The 12367-nt window shown below is 38.3% G+C and overlaps 2 protein-coding genes across 2 annotated transcripts; one reads left to right on the top strand and one right to left on the bottom strand.

Annotated features, from left to right (window-relative positions):
* Positions 1–322: 322 nt before the first annotated feature.
* Positions 323–3118, bottom strand: hmgb2a (high mobility group box 2a). Its single transcript, XM_018700969.2, has 5 exons — positions 2974–3118; positions 2006–2165; positions 1612–1760; positions 1269–1443; positions 323–1009 (listed from the first exon to the last, which is right to left on the bottom strand). The coding sequence occupies exons 2-5, from the start codon at positions 2150–2152 to the stop codon at positions 836–838; spliced, it is 645 nt and encodes a 214-aa protein (XP_018556485.1). The 5' UTR covers positions 2153–2165; positions 2974–3118; the 3' UTR covers positions 323–835.
* A 2060-nt stretch (positions 3119–5178) lies between these two features.
* Positions 5179–10978, top strand: pmm2 (phosphomannomutase 2). The gene is made up of 8 exons (XM_018700958.2): positions 5179–5511; positions 6958–7069; positions 7168–7244; positions 7448–7539; positions 7654–7753; positions 8141–8216; positions 8506–8621; positions 9730–10978. The coding sequence occupies exons 1-8, from the start codon at positions 5437–5439 to the stop codon at positions 9832–9834; spliced, it is 753 nt and encodes a 250-aa protein (XP_018556474.1). The 5' UTR covers positions 5179–5436; the 3' UTR covers positions 9835–10978.
* The last annotated feature ends 1389 nt before the right edge of the window (positions 10979–12367 follow it).

The raw sequence follows: 12367 nt of genomic DNA, 5'->3' as shown, positions 1-12367 counted from the left end.
CTCAATGAAAATTATTTTAATAAATTGTAATGCTAAGTTTGTTCTGTAAACCACACCAACAGGCCATAGGACCTCTTTGCAAAACCCAGCATGTTTGCAGTTTATAATCACCTGGCCCACACAAGGCATGGTCACATTCTCTGCATCCTTTAAAGTATTGTTTGCTAGTGGATGAGCTGACATAGGACCTAGTAAGAATTGTACACTTGCTTAAGAGTTCACTTTTCTCAAGATTCACTTCCGATGTTAACCTGTATGATTTAATTAACACTAAGCAATTAATCCAGTAAGATTACAAACTGATCGATTAGGTCCACACAACTACAATCAATATACAAAATTTTATTAGAAAAGAAAAAAAAAAAATCAGTCTACATGAAAGTTTCCAAAGTTCCACATTAAAAATGGCTGCAAACATTTAATCAAACTACAGATAAATCCTGGTAATAAAATGACTGAAGAAAAAGCACCACTCAAAAGGAAAACATAAGCAGTGCTTCAAGAAACAGCCTTTAAAACTTTACTGATTTGCTGCTGGCCACCACCCGTACAGGAGTTTCAGTCCATTGTATTATCACAGAGGTTCATATCTGGCTGCCCATTTCAATAACAACATGGATCTAAAAATGTAACAAACCCAAGTTCAGCGCACAGGGGGTGGGGGGCTAAGTGACAATATAAAAACTAAATCCCTGAATTAGAAAGGAATACAGGTCTGGTATCCTACAGAGGCAGACCAACAGGGACAGCAGGCTATACTGTTGGAATCATACACACAAACACAGATTAAGCTGAACAACGCATTGCAAACTTGACATCCTTTAACATAAACCGCTTAGTCATCATCCTCGTCATCATCGTCTTCATCTTCATCCTCATCATCGTCGTCCTCTTCGTCGTCATCGTCATCAGCTGGTTCTGCTTTCTTGGCAGCAGGCCTGCCTGGGCCACTCTTCTTTCCAGCATCACTCTTCCCTGAACCACCTTTGGCACGGTAGGCAGCAACATCCTGTTTTTTTAAAAAAAAAAAAAAAAATGTGTCTTAGTACAAACATCTAAAAATGTGTTAGCACCTTGCCTATGGCAAAACTGTAGTGGCAATGTAGCAAATGTTACTAAACAGAACAGCAGATTTGTCAAAATACCATTTTCAGCCACATATTTGTGCCCATGTGAGCATTTACAGTATCAGGACTTGTAGCAAGTTCAGTTAGTCACTGGTTAGGACCCTTTTGTAGCATCTGCAATGCTGGGTAAAGAGTGGATACCTTTTCATATTTCTCCTTCAGTTTGGCAGCCTTGGCCTCATAGGGAGCCTTGTCTTTGGAACTCTGTGTAGCCCACAACTCTCCAAGCTTCTTGGCAATGTCACCAATGGAGATACCAGGGTTCTCCTCCTTGATCCTGGGACGGTGATCAGAACAGAACACAAAGAAAGCAGAGCTGGACAGGAAAAAAAGGAGTGGGTTAGTGCCAGAAATCACCATATTGCAGTCTTAAACATGAACATGAAAGTAACCATGAGCTAAATCTGAAGAAAGTGGGAAAAAAACAAAAACCAAAAACACATTCATTTTAAATCCCACATGGGGCAGAGAGGTGCATACTTACGGTGGCCTCTTTGGAGCATTGGGGTCTTTCTTCTTCTTGCCCTTTTTGGCACCCTTAGGAGGGACGTATGATTTCATCTCTCGGTCATATCGGACCTTATCGTTCTTGGCCATTTCCTCGAACTTCACCTTCTCCTTGGCTGACATGGTCTTTCAAGAAAAAAGGAGAAACCATTGAGTTCAGTCTTGAAATTCTAACTTTCAAAGTTTATGAACTCCATGGACATATTTATCTCAAGTTACATCACAGGGGTGTTATATGGACAGCAGCTTCACTAAATCCATTCAATAAACATGCTCCACTTACTTTATAACATTAAACAACATTACATAATTTCAAAACAATATGAGAAATCCCAAATGCAATATTCAAGTTATTTGAAATTCAAATTTACCTTCCATCTTTCAGAGCATTTCTTGGAAAACTCTGCAAAGCTCACACTTGTTCCTGGGTGTTTCTTTTTGTGCTCTTCACGGCAGGTCTGGACAAAGAAAGCATAGGAGGAGGTTTTTCCTCTCGGTCTGTTTGGGTCCTTTGTCATGGTTGCGTTTAACCTATAAATGGCACAAGAAAACATCACATAAAACAGAGATTTAAAATAACTGAGCAGGCAGTGTAATGTAAAGTTACAGACCTGCTCTGGCATGTATCTGCACAATAATCCACCATAACATACACATATAAGTGAACTCTGTTTAGTCTAAATAAATGTTAACACTTGTCGTCGAGTATTCCAAGTAAGGCTGTAGTAGCACAAATGGGGCAAGCAGACGCCCTGGGGTATTTTAAGGCTCTAATCGGATTTCTGCCTCTCTGGGACAAAACGACGCGACTCCATTTTGTATCTTCCCGCCTAAACTAAACTGCGCCAAAACTTATCCAACAGTATACTCGAATAGCAATCACTTTATTTTTCACAAGACTGCCATTCCGCCTTTAACTACCGAGCAAGTATCCACGAGAGTGAGCATAAGCCAAACGGCAACATAATTCAAACATAACTGTGGAGGCTAGTGTGTTGTAGCAAGCTAAGCTACCAAACCAAATGGCGTTTGAACTACATGCTGCGCAGTAAGCACACAGATATAGACTACACCGCTTGTTTCACACTATCAAGAGGGGGGCCCGAAACTTCACCCGTTGTAACTTGAATTAACAAAAAACCCATCGAGATTCTTCACAATAACATTTTATGTAACGCTGTGATTTATACCGACGTACAAACGACTTAAATGCATATAATTTATTCACTAATATACTTCACGTGGGAAATTCGGTCGCTGTAGAGTAGTCGCTGCACCAAATTACCAAAATAAAACACCAACGTTAACTAAATACAAGTTCAGAGAAGGAAGCACTTACCCGTTTGCTGTAAGCCAAGTTGTAAACGAGTGAATGAGGAAGAAAGCGCAACTGTTTTGTCACAGTCTGCGAGGCTGAACTAACTTGACCAGAACTACTTCCAAAACTCCTCCCAGTCCATCAGCGGATTGGTCCGATTTAAGCATTTAAATTTAACCGTAGAACACAAGACAGAGACGCTGCCGTGATTGGTTACAATGCGTGAGCTTAAGATATCATGTTTGAATGCATTGTCTGTACGTTGATTGGTTGAACTGGACTTTTAAACATTCGGCGCGAAAACTCTTTTGTTTGGTCCGGAGTCAGATGTGTGGTCGGGGGTCTGTGTGTGTTTTAACCGTTTGTCTCCTTGATGAGACTAACAGCAGCATAAACAATTAAACGGAAGTTGTTTATATATATATATAATTTCTTTCAACTAACCGCCATTATTATGTCGAGTCAAAAACAAAATTGCTCATTCGATTTTTAACCGCACAGGTGACTGCTAAACTGGCCAGAAATTGAATGAAAGTAAGACTTCCGGATTTAGCTTTCCCCCTCAAATTACAATTTATGGCATTCAAGTGACTGTATAGTAGCATCTAAAAAGTGAGAAGTCAAATTGAAAGATTGGTTGGTGTTGTGACTGAATGTACATGTACAAAAAGGAATACTAATGTAGTTATGAAGTGCCATATCAGACTGTTTAACGTATATGCTTATATTTCTCATGAAAATACACCTTCTATCAAATAACATTTTGCTCTGGATTTCCAAACAAAAATATGAAAGTGATGAGTACTTTGCCATAATAATGCACATGTGTTTGTGAGATAATGAGGGTGTTATTTCTTTAATAAACTGGTTTGTTTTGATATGGCAGTTAGTATTCTCTAAAATCATCACTGAATGAATAACCGTGGTGGTCCATCATACATGCAGAAATTAGAAATGGTATAAAAATGCCCTTTTTAGTAAAATTACTTTGAAAACACATTTGTACATTTTTTAAAAAATAAGTTTTAAATGGATAAATGCAGAACAACTTCAGCTTCATTTAAAATAGATAGATCAACCAGTGCAACGATCTGTCCAATACTCACCTGGTCCAAATGGACACTGTGCACCTTTAGACAGGAGTGTGTACAAATTGTGACAAATGCAAGTAAAATATTGTGTTGATAGACTTCTCTACAGCCTATAGAACAAGCTCCAAATCCGTATTCATATGAAGCATGTAACTGCACAGAGAGAGAAATAAAATTAAATGAGAAATAATAAAAACCCCAGTTTCCAGGATTAAGGTAAGCAGCTTGAATGAACATAAGGTGATCTATCTGAATCTATGGTCAGACCTCAGAATCATTGTCTTAAAGCCATCCATGCATAAAGTAGATGTGCTATCTTTTCTGAGGGGGCTGAGAGTGGGTGGCAAATACATTAAATTATTTTAAATTTTCAACAAAACATTTCTTTTTGTTGGAACAAATGGCTTGTTGCAAATATTGTCCCCATTAAGTTAAGCACTCTAATTCCTGACAACCATGACAAGATAACAGTTGGCTATCCAAAGCACCACAAACTATGGCCTAAAAATTAAGCTATGAGAGAATCTGACAGGAAGGGGAGAGTTAAAAGGAAACTGAAACATGTTTCATAAGACATAATTAAACAAGAATGAAGTTCATAAATAGTGTATCTTTCATCTATTATATTCAGCCTCATGCCACATACTCTGATATACTGCTGAGACTTACAAGGTCAATTGGTAGTAGTAAAATGCAAGAGGTTGTGTGAGCACAACATTGGTTCCATATTTTATTTGCTTGCAATGATATTTTCACTTATCTCTGCTTCTTACAGGCCACACATGTCCTTCCAGACAAGCATGAGACCTGTTCAAGACACTGAAGCTCTTATTTATTTTTGAAGTACGAAGAGCAACCTCTGCAGAAACAGACATTTAAAATTGCATTGAGTTTTTTTCGAATGTTAATGCACTGTTTTTTTTTTTTGTTTGTTTTTTTTTTAATTAACCAAACAGTTAACAGTTAGTAAAACAGTAATTCTGGCATTTATAGTCATACTGGGATTTCTGCTCAGCATGCGTGTAGTTTAATCTGAAAGTTTTTCCGGCAGATCTTGGTGTGATTTTCGCAGTTCCACTTATCTTTGACAGTGGAGACTGTCCACACACTCCGGTACACTGGGTGGCGGCATACACCTGACTTTTGCATAACCAGTAAAGAAGAAGAAACTCGTCTTATTAGTAGTAGTCACAAACTAATTGGTAGTAGCTGTATTCCTCAACAGTCTGACAGCTGGATTTATACCGTGGAGAGAACGACAGAAGTTAAAGAATATTGGCAGCAAAGCGAGTGAGACTGTGGATACCCGAGTGATCGATACACATCGGGAAAATACAGAGAGACTGTGTCCACAGTGAGACAGGAGCTTATTTAGACTAGGAGCAGAGACAAGATGAGTGAAACCGCTGTGGACTCGAACACGCTCTGCCTTTTCGATGTTGACGGGACGCTCACTGCTGCGAGACAGGTGGGGAGAGAGTGAGAATTTCTGTCTGTCTGTCTGTCTGTGTGTGTGTTTGTAAAGCTACTGTTGCACCTGACTCCATTCACACAGCTAGCAGTACATGATGTTGCAGTACATGATGACAGCTCAACATCCGGCTCCACGTTGTTACTGTAGCTCTTCCGGGCGATAATGTAGCTCCTCCACTGAATAACTTCATCTGATATGTGGGCGGAGTGTTAGCAGTTACCATTCGTAAAGAATAATGAACTGTTCTGAAAGCGTATGATTTCTTACCTGTAAATTTACATTTATTGATATGGAATATGCAAATATCCAAATTGTTTTTCTTCTTCAGCTTTGGCCCAAAAGGTGAGATCAGACTTGTAATCTTTATTTGAACTTCATCATTTAATAATAAAGAGCCATTGAGTTTCCACTGTACTTACTGAGCAGCACATGTATAAAAAGTAGATAGTTTTAACTTCATTTATACTGCCTAATGATCTGTAAGTGGAAGGAGCCACATATCTACATAAACAATATCTTTGTTGAAACTCTCAGAAATTAACCAGAAATATATCCCTGAGAAAAATCGATTCTTGATCAGCTTGAGCCTGTTTAATTGTAAATTTTCTATTATTAGGACAAGTCACTCTCCAAATATCTGCAAGACTAAATCTACCCATAATAGCTTTAGGATTAGTATTGGTTCTGTTTGGCTGCCCAGGAGGCCATTTATCCATACTGCCATCCAAAATATTGTTAAAGTCCCTTCTTAACATTATAGTCCCATTTGGGAATTTATGTAACCACACTTCCAAATAATAAATGATTGTCATCTTTCAAATTGGTGTTGTCAGTATGAAGACCAGATCACTGTATTTAACTGCTTGGCAGATAAAATGACAGGCTGGGTGACATCCTGTAGGTAGGACATCTCCATTGGAACTCTGCAGCAGCCACTCCAGCTGAGCGCTCTGTACTGTTAGAGAGCCATATGGAGATACCTCACTGAGATCTCCAATAACTGAGATCTGAGATAGAATGAGATTATTGTTAATAGAAAAAATCTGATCTGAACTGCTTAACAAAGAGAAATAAAGTTTCACACCTAACATTGTTGCGTAACCCCCTAGTGTTAAGTGATCTAGAAACCTAGCATTGAGATCGGTGCTGATCTCGATGCTACAATACCACAGAGGGCCAGAATAAAGTTGAAAGTGTAGAAAAAAAGCAGAAACTTAACAGTGGACATAATTCCTTTCAACTGTAATACATGCATGCAGTATATATACTATATATACATATATAGTATGCAAAACTAACTCATAATGTAAACTATCAGATGTGATGGATTTTTTTATCTTCAGCTTTGTGATCTACCTAGACTTTATTTGTCTTTAAGGCATTATCTTTGATTAAGTTATGTTTCTATTGTTGTCATTTTTTCTGTCATATGTTTGTCAGTGTGTTACTCCAGATATGAAAGAGTTCCTTGAGAAGTTGAGGACTCGAGTTCGAGTGGGAGTGGTAGGAGGGTCTGATCTCAGCAAGATCAAGGAGCAGCTTGGAGATGACGGTGAAACATACACATCTGTACATCTGTAGTAAACCAATAATATACTCACTCGCGTAGTTAGTTTGACTTTCTGTTGTTGTGTTTGTTTATATGTGTAGTGATCCAGAAAGTGGACTATGTGTTTGCTGAGAATGGTCTTGTGGCCTATAAAAATGGACAGTTGCTCTCTATCCAGGTGAGATTGACGTAATGTGTCCAAATCGCACCCTTTTATTTGAATGCTTGTAAGCCTAGATTGTAAGTCTTTGTTTGACAAATTAAGATGATTTGCCACCATAATCATGGTTTTGTGAAAAAAATTGTGAAGATAAAACAGAATATAATGACCTTACTTGTGACAGGCAAGGGATGTTTACTTTGACTGCTTGCTGTTGTCAGTCCATCCAGGCACATATGGGAGAAGAGCTACTGCAAGATTTCATCAATTTCTGTCTCAACTACATGGCCAAGATCAAACTACCTAAGAAGAGGTACAGGCATATCAGAGTCATCATCACATTATCAGTATATATAGTTTTTTGGTGGATAGTAATGATTTGGTTTGCCCTTATGAAGACTTAATTGGAAAGTGCAATGTTTTTCAGGGGGACATTTATTGAGTTCCGTAACGGCATGTTGAATGTATCCCCTGTTGGACGCAGCTGTACGCAGGAAGAAAGGAGAGAATTCTACGAGCTAGATCAGGTAGCGCACACACACACACACACACACTCACTAAGTGAGATTTCATTGGTTTGAGTTAGACAGTATGTCACTAAAAGCTTAATTAATGTAGCACCCATGGCCCCATCAGCTCCTTTATGAATTTGGAGAGGGTGTGCCTACAGTGCCTGTCCTTGATTCTGGTGGCTCCCCAGTGGCTGGCGAAGTTGTAGTATGCTAATATAACACATACAGTATATACTGTGTCTGGATCAGTAGTTGTGTGAAAGCTAAATATGAATTTCCTAAATTAACTGAAGTTACTTTAACCTATTATTTAAAATAATTTCCTCCATAACAAAATGTAAAATTATAGAAAAAGATGCACCACCTGCAGGGCTGTGATTCTTTGTTTTTTGCTCTTACCAGAAAGAGAAAATCAGAGAGAAGTTTGTGTCTGTATTAAAGGAAGAGTTCAAAGGAAAGGGGCTCTCATTTTCAATTGGTAAGTCAACTGCACTCATGACACTTCATTTCACTTTTTGTTTTTACAGTGAATCTAAAGCAACAACAGCCTGCATGCTTTAGGAGGTTGGCACAAATCATTCTAAATCTTTATGGAAACCATCAGTACACATGTGGAACACATACAGAATTTGTGTGTTTTGACCAAGTTTCCATAGAGCAAAGTCTAACGTGAACCTTGGGACAGTGCAAAATATCGGGTCACTTGTGGCTGTTTTCTTTCTCAGTGTGATGTAAATTCTCCACATTACCTCTTTGTTTCTCTGCAGGAGGGCAGATCAGCTTTGATGTGTTTCCTGATGGTTGGGATAAGAGGTACTGTCTGGGGATTGTTGAGAAGGACAACTACTCAACCATTCACTTCTTTGGAGACAAGACCAAACCTGTGAGTATGCTAATTACACCGAATGGCACAGCAAAGCTTTTGGCTTAAGAACTTGCATATAAATTATTTACAAGATAGAATGCCAATATAACTGCAAGGTAAAACCAGTAACATAGTAGCAAGATGACACACTTGAAATACTGACCCAACTATTTTTTTAATAACAACAAACAATATATCAGAGACACGTGAGTTTATCAGTGTAGTCAAAGTGTTTATTCAGTGTTGGAGGGGTGATTTCATATTCTATTTGTGCAGTGCAGACATGACTCTGTTAAATGAAAAAGGCTCACTGACGGAAAGATATTTGCAAAACAACCAAAACTTGACGAATGTGTATCCCTGTGGTGTCATCTTACAGCATGGATGGAGTACTGTCTTTACCTACCTGCTGCAGGTCCAGGGACCATTTTTTGGTCCTGATCCTCACTGGGGTCCATTCATGTTTCATATCCTCAAACTTTCTTCATTAAAATTAGCTCATTAATTTTGTTTGGCTGCAGAGTATAAAAACCTGCATCAAGGGTTTCACCATCTTTGTATTGTCTTAAAAGATTATTATCTTGCTATGATGGGGCTCTTGCTACTCAGTGGGAGGATGAACCATTTATGTGTCAAGCTGTTCAGATATTTTTGATATGAACAATACTCTTAGTTTCACTATTTACAGATGGCTTTGTCTGAGCCAGTGTGTAAAAAGTATAGTTCAAAGTTAAGTTGCGGCTGAGGTAGAGCGGGTCGCCCACTAATCGTAAGGTCAGCGGTTCGATCCCCGGCTTCTCCAGTCCATGCCAAAGTATCCTTGGGCAAGATACTGAACTCCACGTTGCCCCGATGTATCACTGGTGTGTGAATGGGTGTGGATGTGTTAGAGCGCTTTGTAGAATAGAGCAAGTGCTGTATGAATGTGTGTGTGAATGGGTGAATGTGACACGTTAAACGCTTTGAGTGGTCGATACGACTAGAAAAGCGCTATATAAGTACAAGTCCATTTTTTTTATCAGATTCAAAACCCACATGCATACATATACCAATAGAGCAGTTTATTTACCTTAAAACATGAATGCTGAGCTTACCTCTGTTACCTCTGTTGCGTCTGTTGTGACAGGGAGGAAACGACTACGAGATCTACTCCGACCCTCGAACCATTGGCCATGAAGTCACTTGTCCAGAGGAAACACACAAACTTTGTCAGCAGCTTTTCTTCCAATGAGAGAAAAGTAACTGTAACTGTATGTTCACATTTTGTTTGGACTTTTACAATTATATTATTGTAAGTCTTAACCATCTGCCAAGATGTTATCTTGGGCTTTGATTGCAAAAGTAATCGATTTCATACAGAAAAAGCCAATGTCATAATGTCTTTGATAATAGTCAAGGAATGAGAGGGAAGAAGTCACTGTCGAAAGACACGGGATATCTTTCTGTTTTTTTGGTTGGGTTCAGAGCCATCATGGCTTTAAACAGAAAAAGTACAGGTTTAAAAATTAGTGATCAAGAGATTGGGTGTGCCGTGAACATTACGTCATGGTGAATATTGAGTCAAAATGCTTACCGACATAATTTTTAAGACCAATGTAGCATGATTTTTCATCCACAATCATTTTTGTGATTGTGAAAATTATACTATACGTTTTGTTTTATGGCTTAAAATTGCAGGATTTTTCATTCTGTGCCCTGCGTGTCAATACCATCTGATTCTGACTCTGCTTTTAACCAAACCCCAGCTTCCATGTGACCCACTGTGCCTCTGACAAACTACCTCAGTAACATAAACACTGACTGAGAGCCCTTGGATTTTTTTTTCCAGATGTGGTTTTGTAGTGTGCTGCACTTAGTGGAAGCTTTGAAGAAAGCTCAGCTGGTCAAATTTTGTCAGTCAAATATTGTTGCTGAAGCAATGATGTCTTTTATCTTATATTTCTGTTTAAGTCTTCATGGGTTTCGCTCTTGTCTTTGTTCAGCTACGTTTACTGTCACTGCTCTGCTCTGTCTGAGCAAACTAGAACCATACACATTACCTCCTGTGTGCTGGCTGATTTTTAAATTGAAATGTTTCTTTAGTTCGTTACTTTTAATGTGAGGCAAAAATGACAAGAGTTGCAGTAGATGAAGCCCACAACAAGAATTAAAGCATCCAGCGTGAAATCATTTTATAAAACACATACAAAATAATATCTTATGATCCCTTGCCTACTGAAATTTCAAAAAATGTATCAGAAAAGAAATATATACTATATGTCACATTGTGTGACATCCCCAGTATGTGGCACAATAAATATTAAATAATAAATATGCTCTTGGAAATGATGTGAATGGTAATGATGAGAAATAAAAGAACAATACTTAATGACAAATCAATTTTGTAAATTAATGTATGAATCCAAGCTGCTAAGCATTCCCTAAATGTGTGTCAAATGGATTGCATTGAATTTTGAATTCAGACAGACATTCATGGACTCATGGATGCTGACAAAAAAATCTGGTCCATTCCACTGACTGTTCATCAAGAAGGGCTTCATCAATGTCAGTCACTATCAGTCAGTCCTATACTGTTTGGCAATGTGACCAACAGCAATTCCTGAACACTTCAGATCAGTATGTTGCAGTTCCTTCTCTTTAACAGTGCATTTATTGATAGATCTTTTACATCAGTGAATACAGAACACACACGTACATACACACCACAGGCTACAATGAGTTGTACAAGATAAAGAGAGAGAAAGGCGATCCAGATAGTTAAAGCAAGTGCTATCAGACACAGCAGCATGGTGACATTTCTCATCACGCACTGGTTGAATCTTTTTTCCATCATTATATCTGCCTGTCAGCACACCTGCCACAGCCAATGAAAATTCTTTTTTTTTCCAACTTAGAGCAGCTATATTAATCACACTGCTCCATACAGAAACTTTGTAAAATTGGAAAAAAGGTTGAACCTCCTGATTTGGCTGTGAGAATATCCAGTGTATACATGATTTCTATGACATTGTTCTTAAAAATCCATGGTTATAAATTGGACTACATAACATCTGTGCTAAAATAACTGGTTTCTTCAAGCCCAATCTCAATGCTCAGCAGTGAACATGTAAACTGTCATAAGCATTAAGATGGACTACTCAGCATCTGTTTGAAATATAATCAGTGCTGTCTTTACCACCAAATATCCACCAACATTAAAGGATTACATGGAGCCAGTCATGTTTACCTGCAGTCACAGTAATATTTCATTGTCAGCTTTAAATACAATAACATGACAACTAGCTCCAACAGGTCAGCTGTTACATACCACACAGCCAAACACTGTGTAGGCTTGTTAAAATATGGAATGCACTTCTAGAAATCCCTCTGGACAGTGACGAGACCATGAAAAAAACTGACATGTTTTAATTGCTTTGGGCATTTACCCAGAGTTCTGCATGTTGGTAATTAATCTGTGGGAAATTAAGAAGCTACAGATAATTTGAAAGGACAGGAGCTGCAAGTGCTTAAAGCACACATCAGTCAAACATAGTCTATATACTGACAAGCTTCCATGTAAAAATACAGCATTTGAGCCTTTGTTACAAACATCAGTATCTTTGTTAACTCTTTGCTCTGGTTGATTCCCATACCTGGATAATGACTGATCGAACTGATTCAAGAAATTATTTTACATTTATTTAACCTTAATTCAGACTGTAAATGTGTGACACATTGCCTTTTTCTTATACTTCTCCTTTATCTCCATCATAGCAGGGAAAACT

Source organism: Lates calcarifer, linkage group LG5 (genome assembly GCF_001640805.2).
Source record: "Lates calcarifer isolate ASB-BC8 linkage group LG5, TLL_Latcal_v3, whole genome shotgun sequence".
NCBI lineage: Eukaryota > Metazoa > Chordata > Actinopteri > Centropomidae > Lates > Lates calcarifer.
Note: the sequence above shows the minus strand (reverse complement) of the source record. Positions and strands in the feature narration are given on the sequence as shown.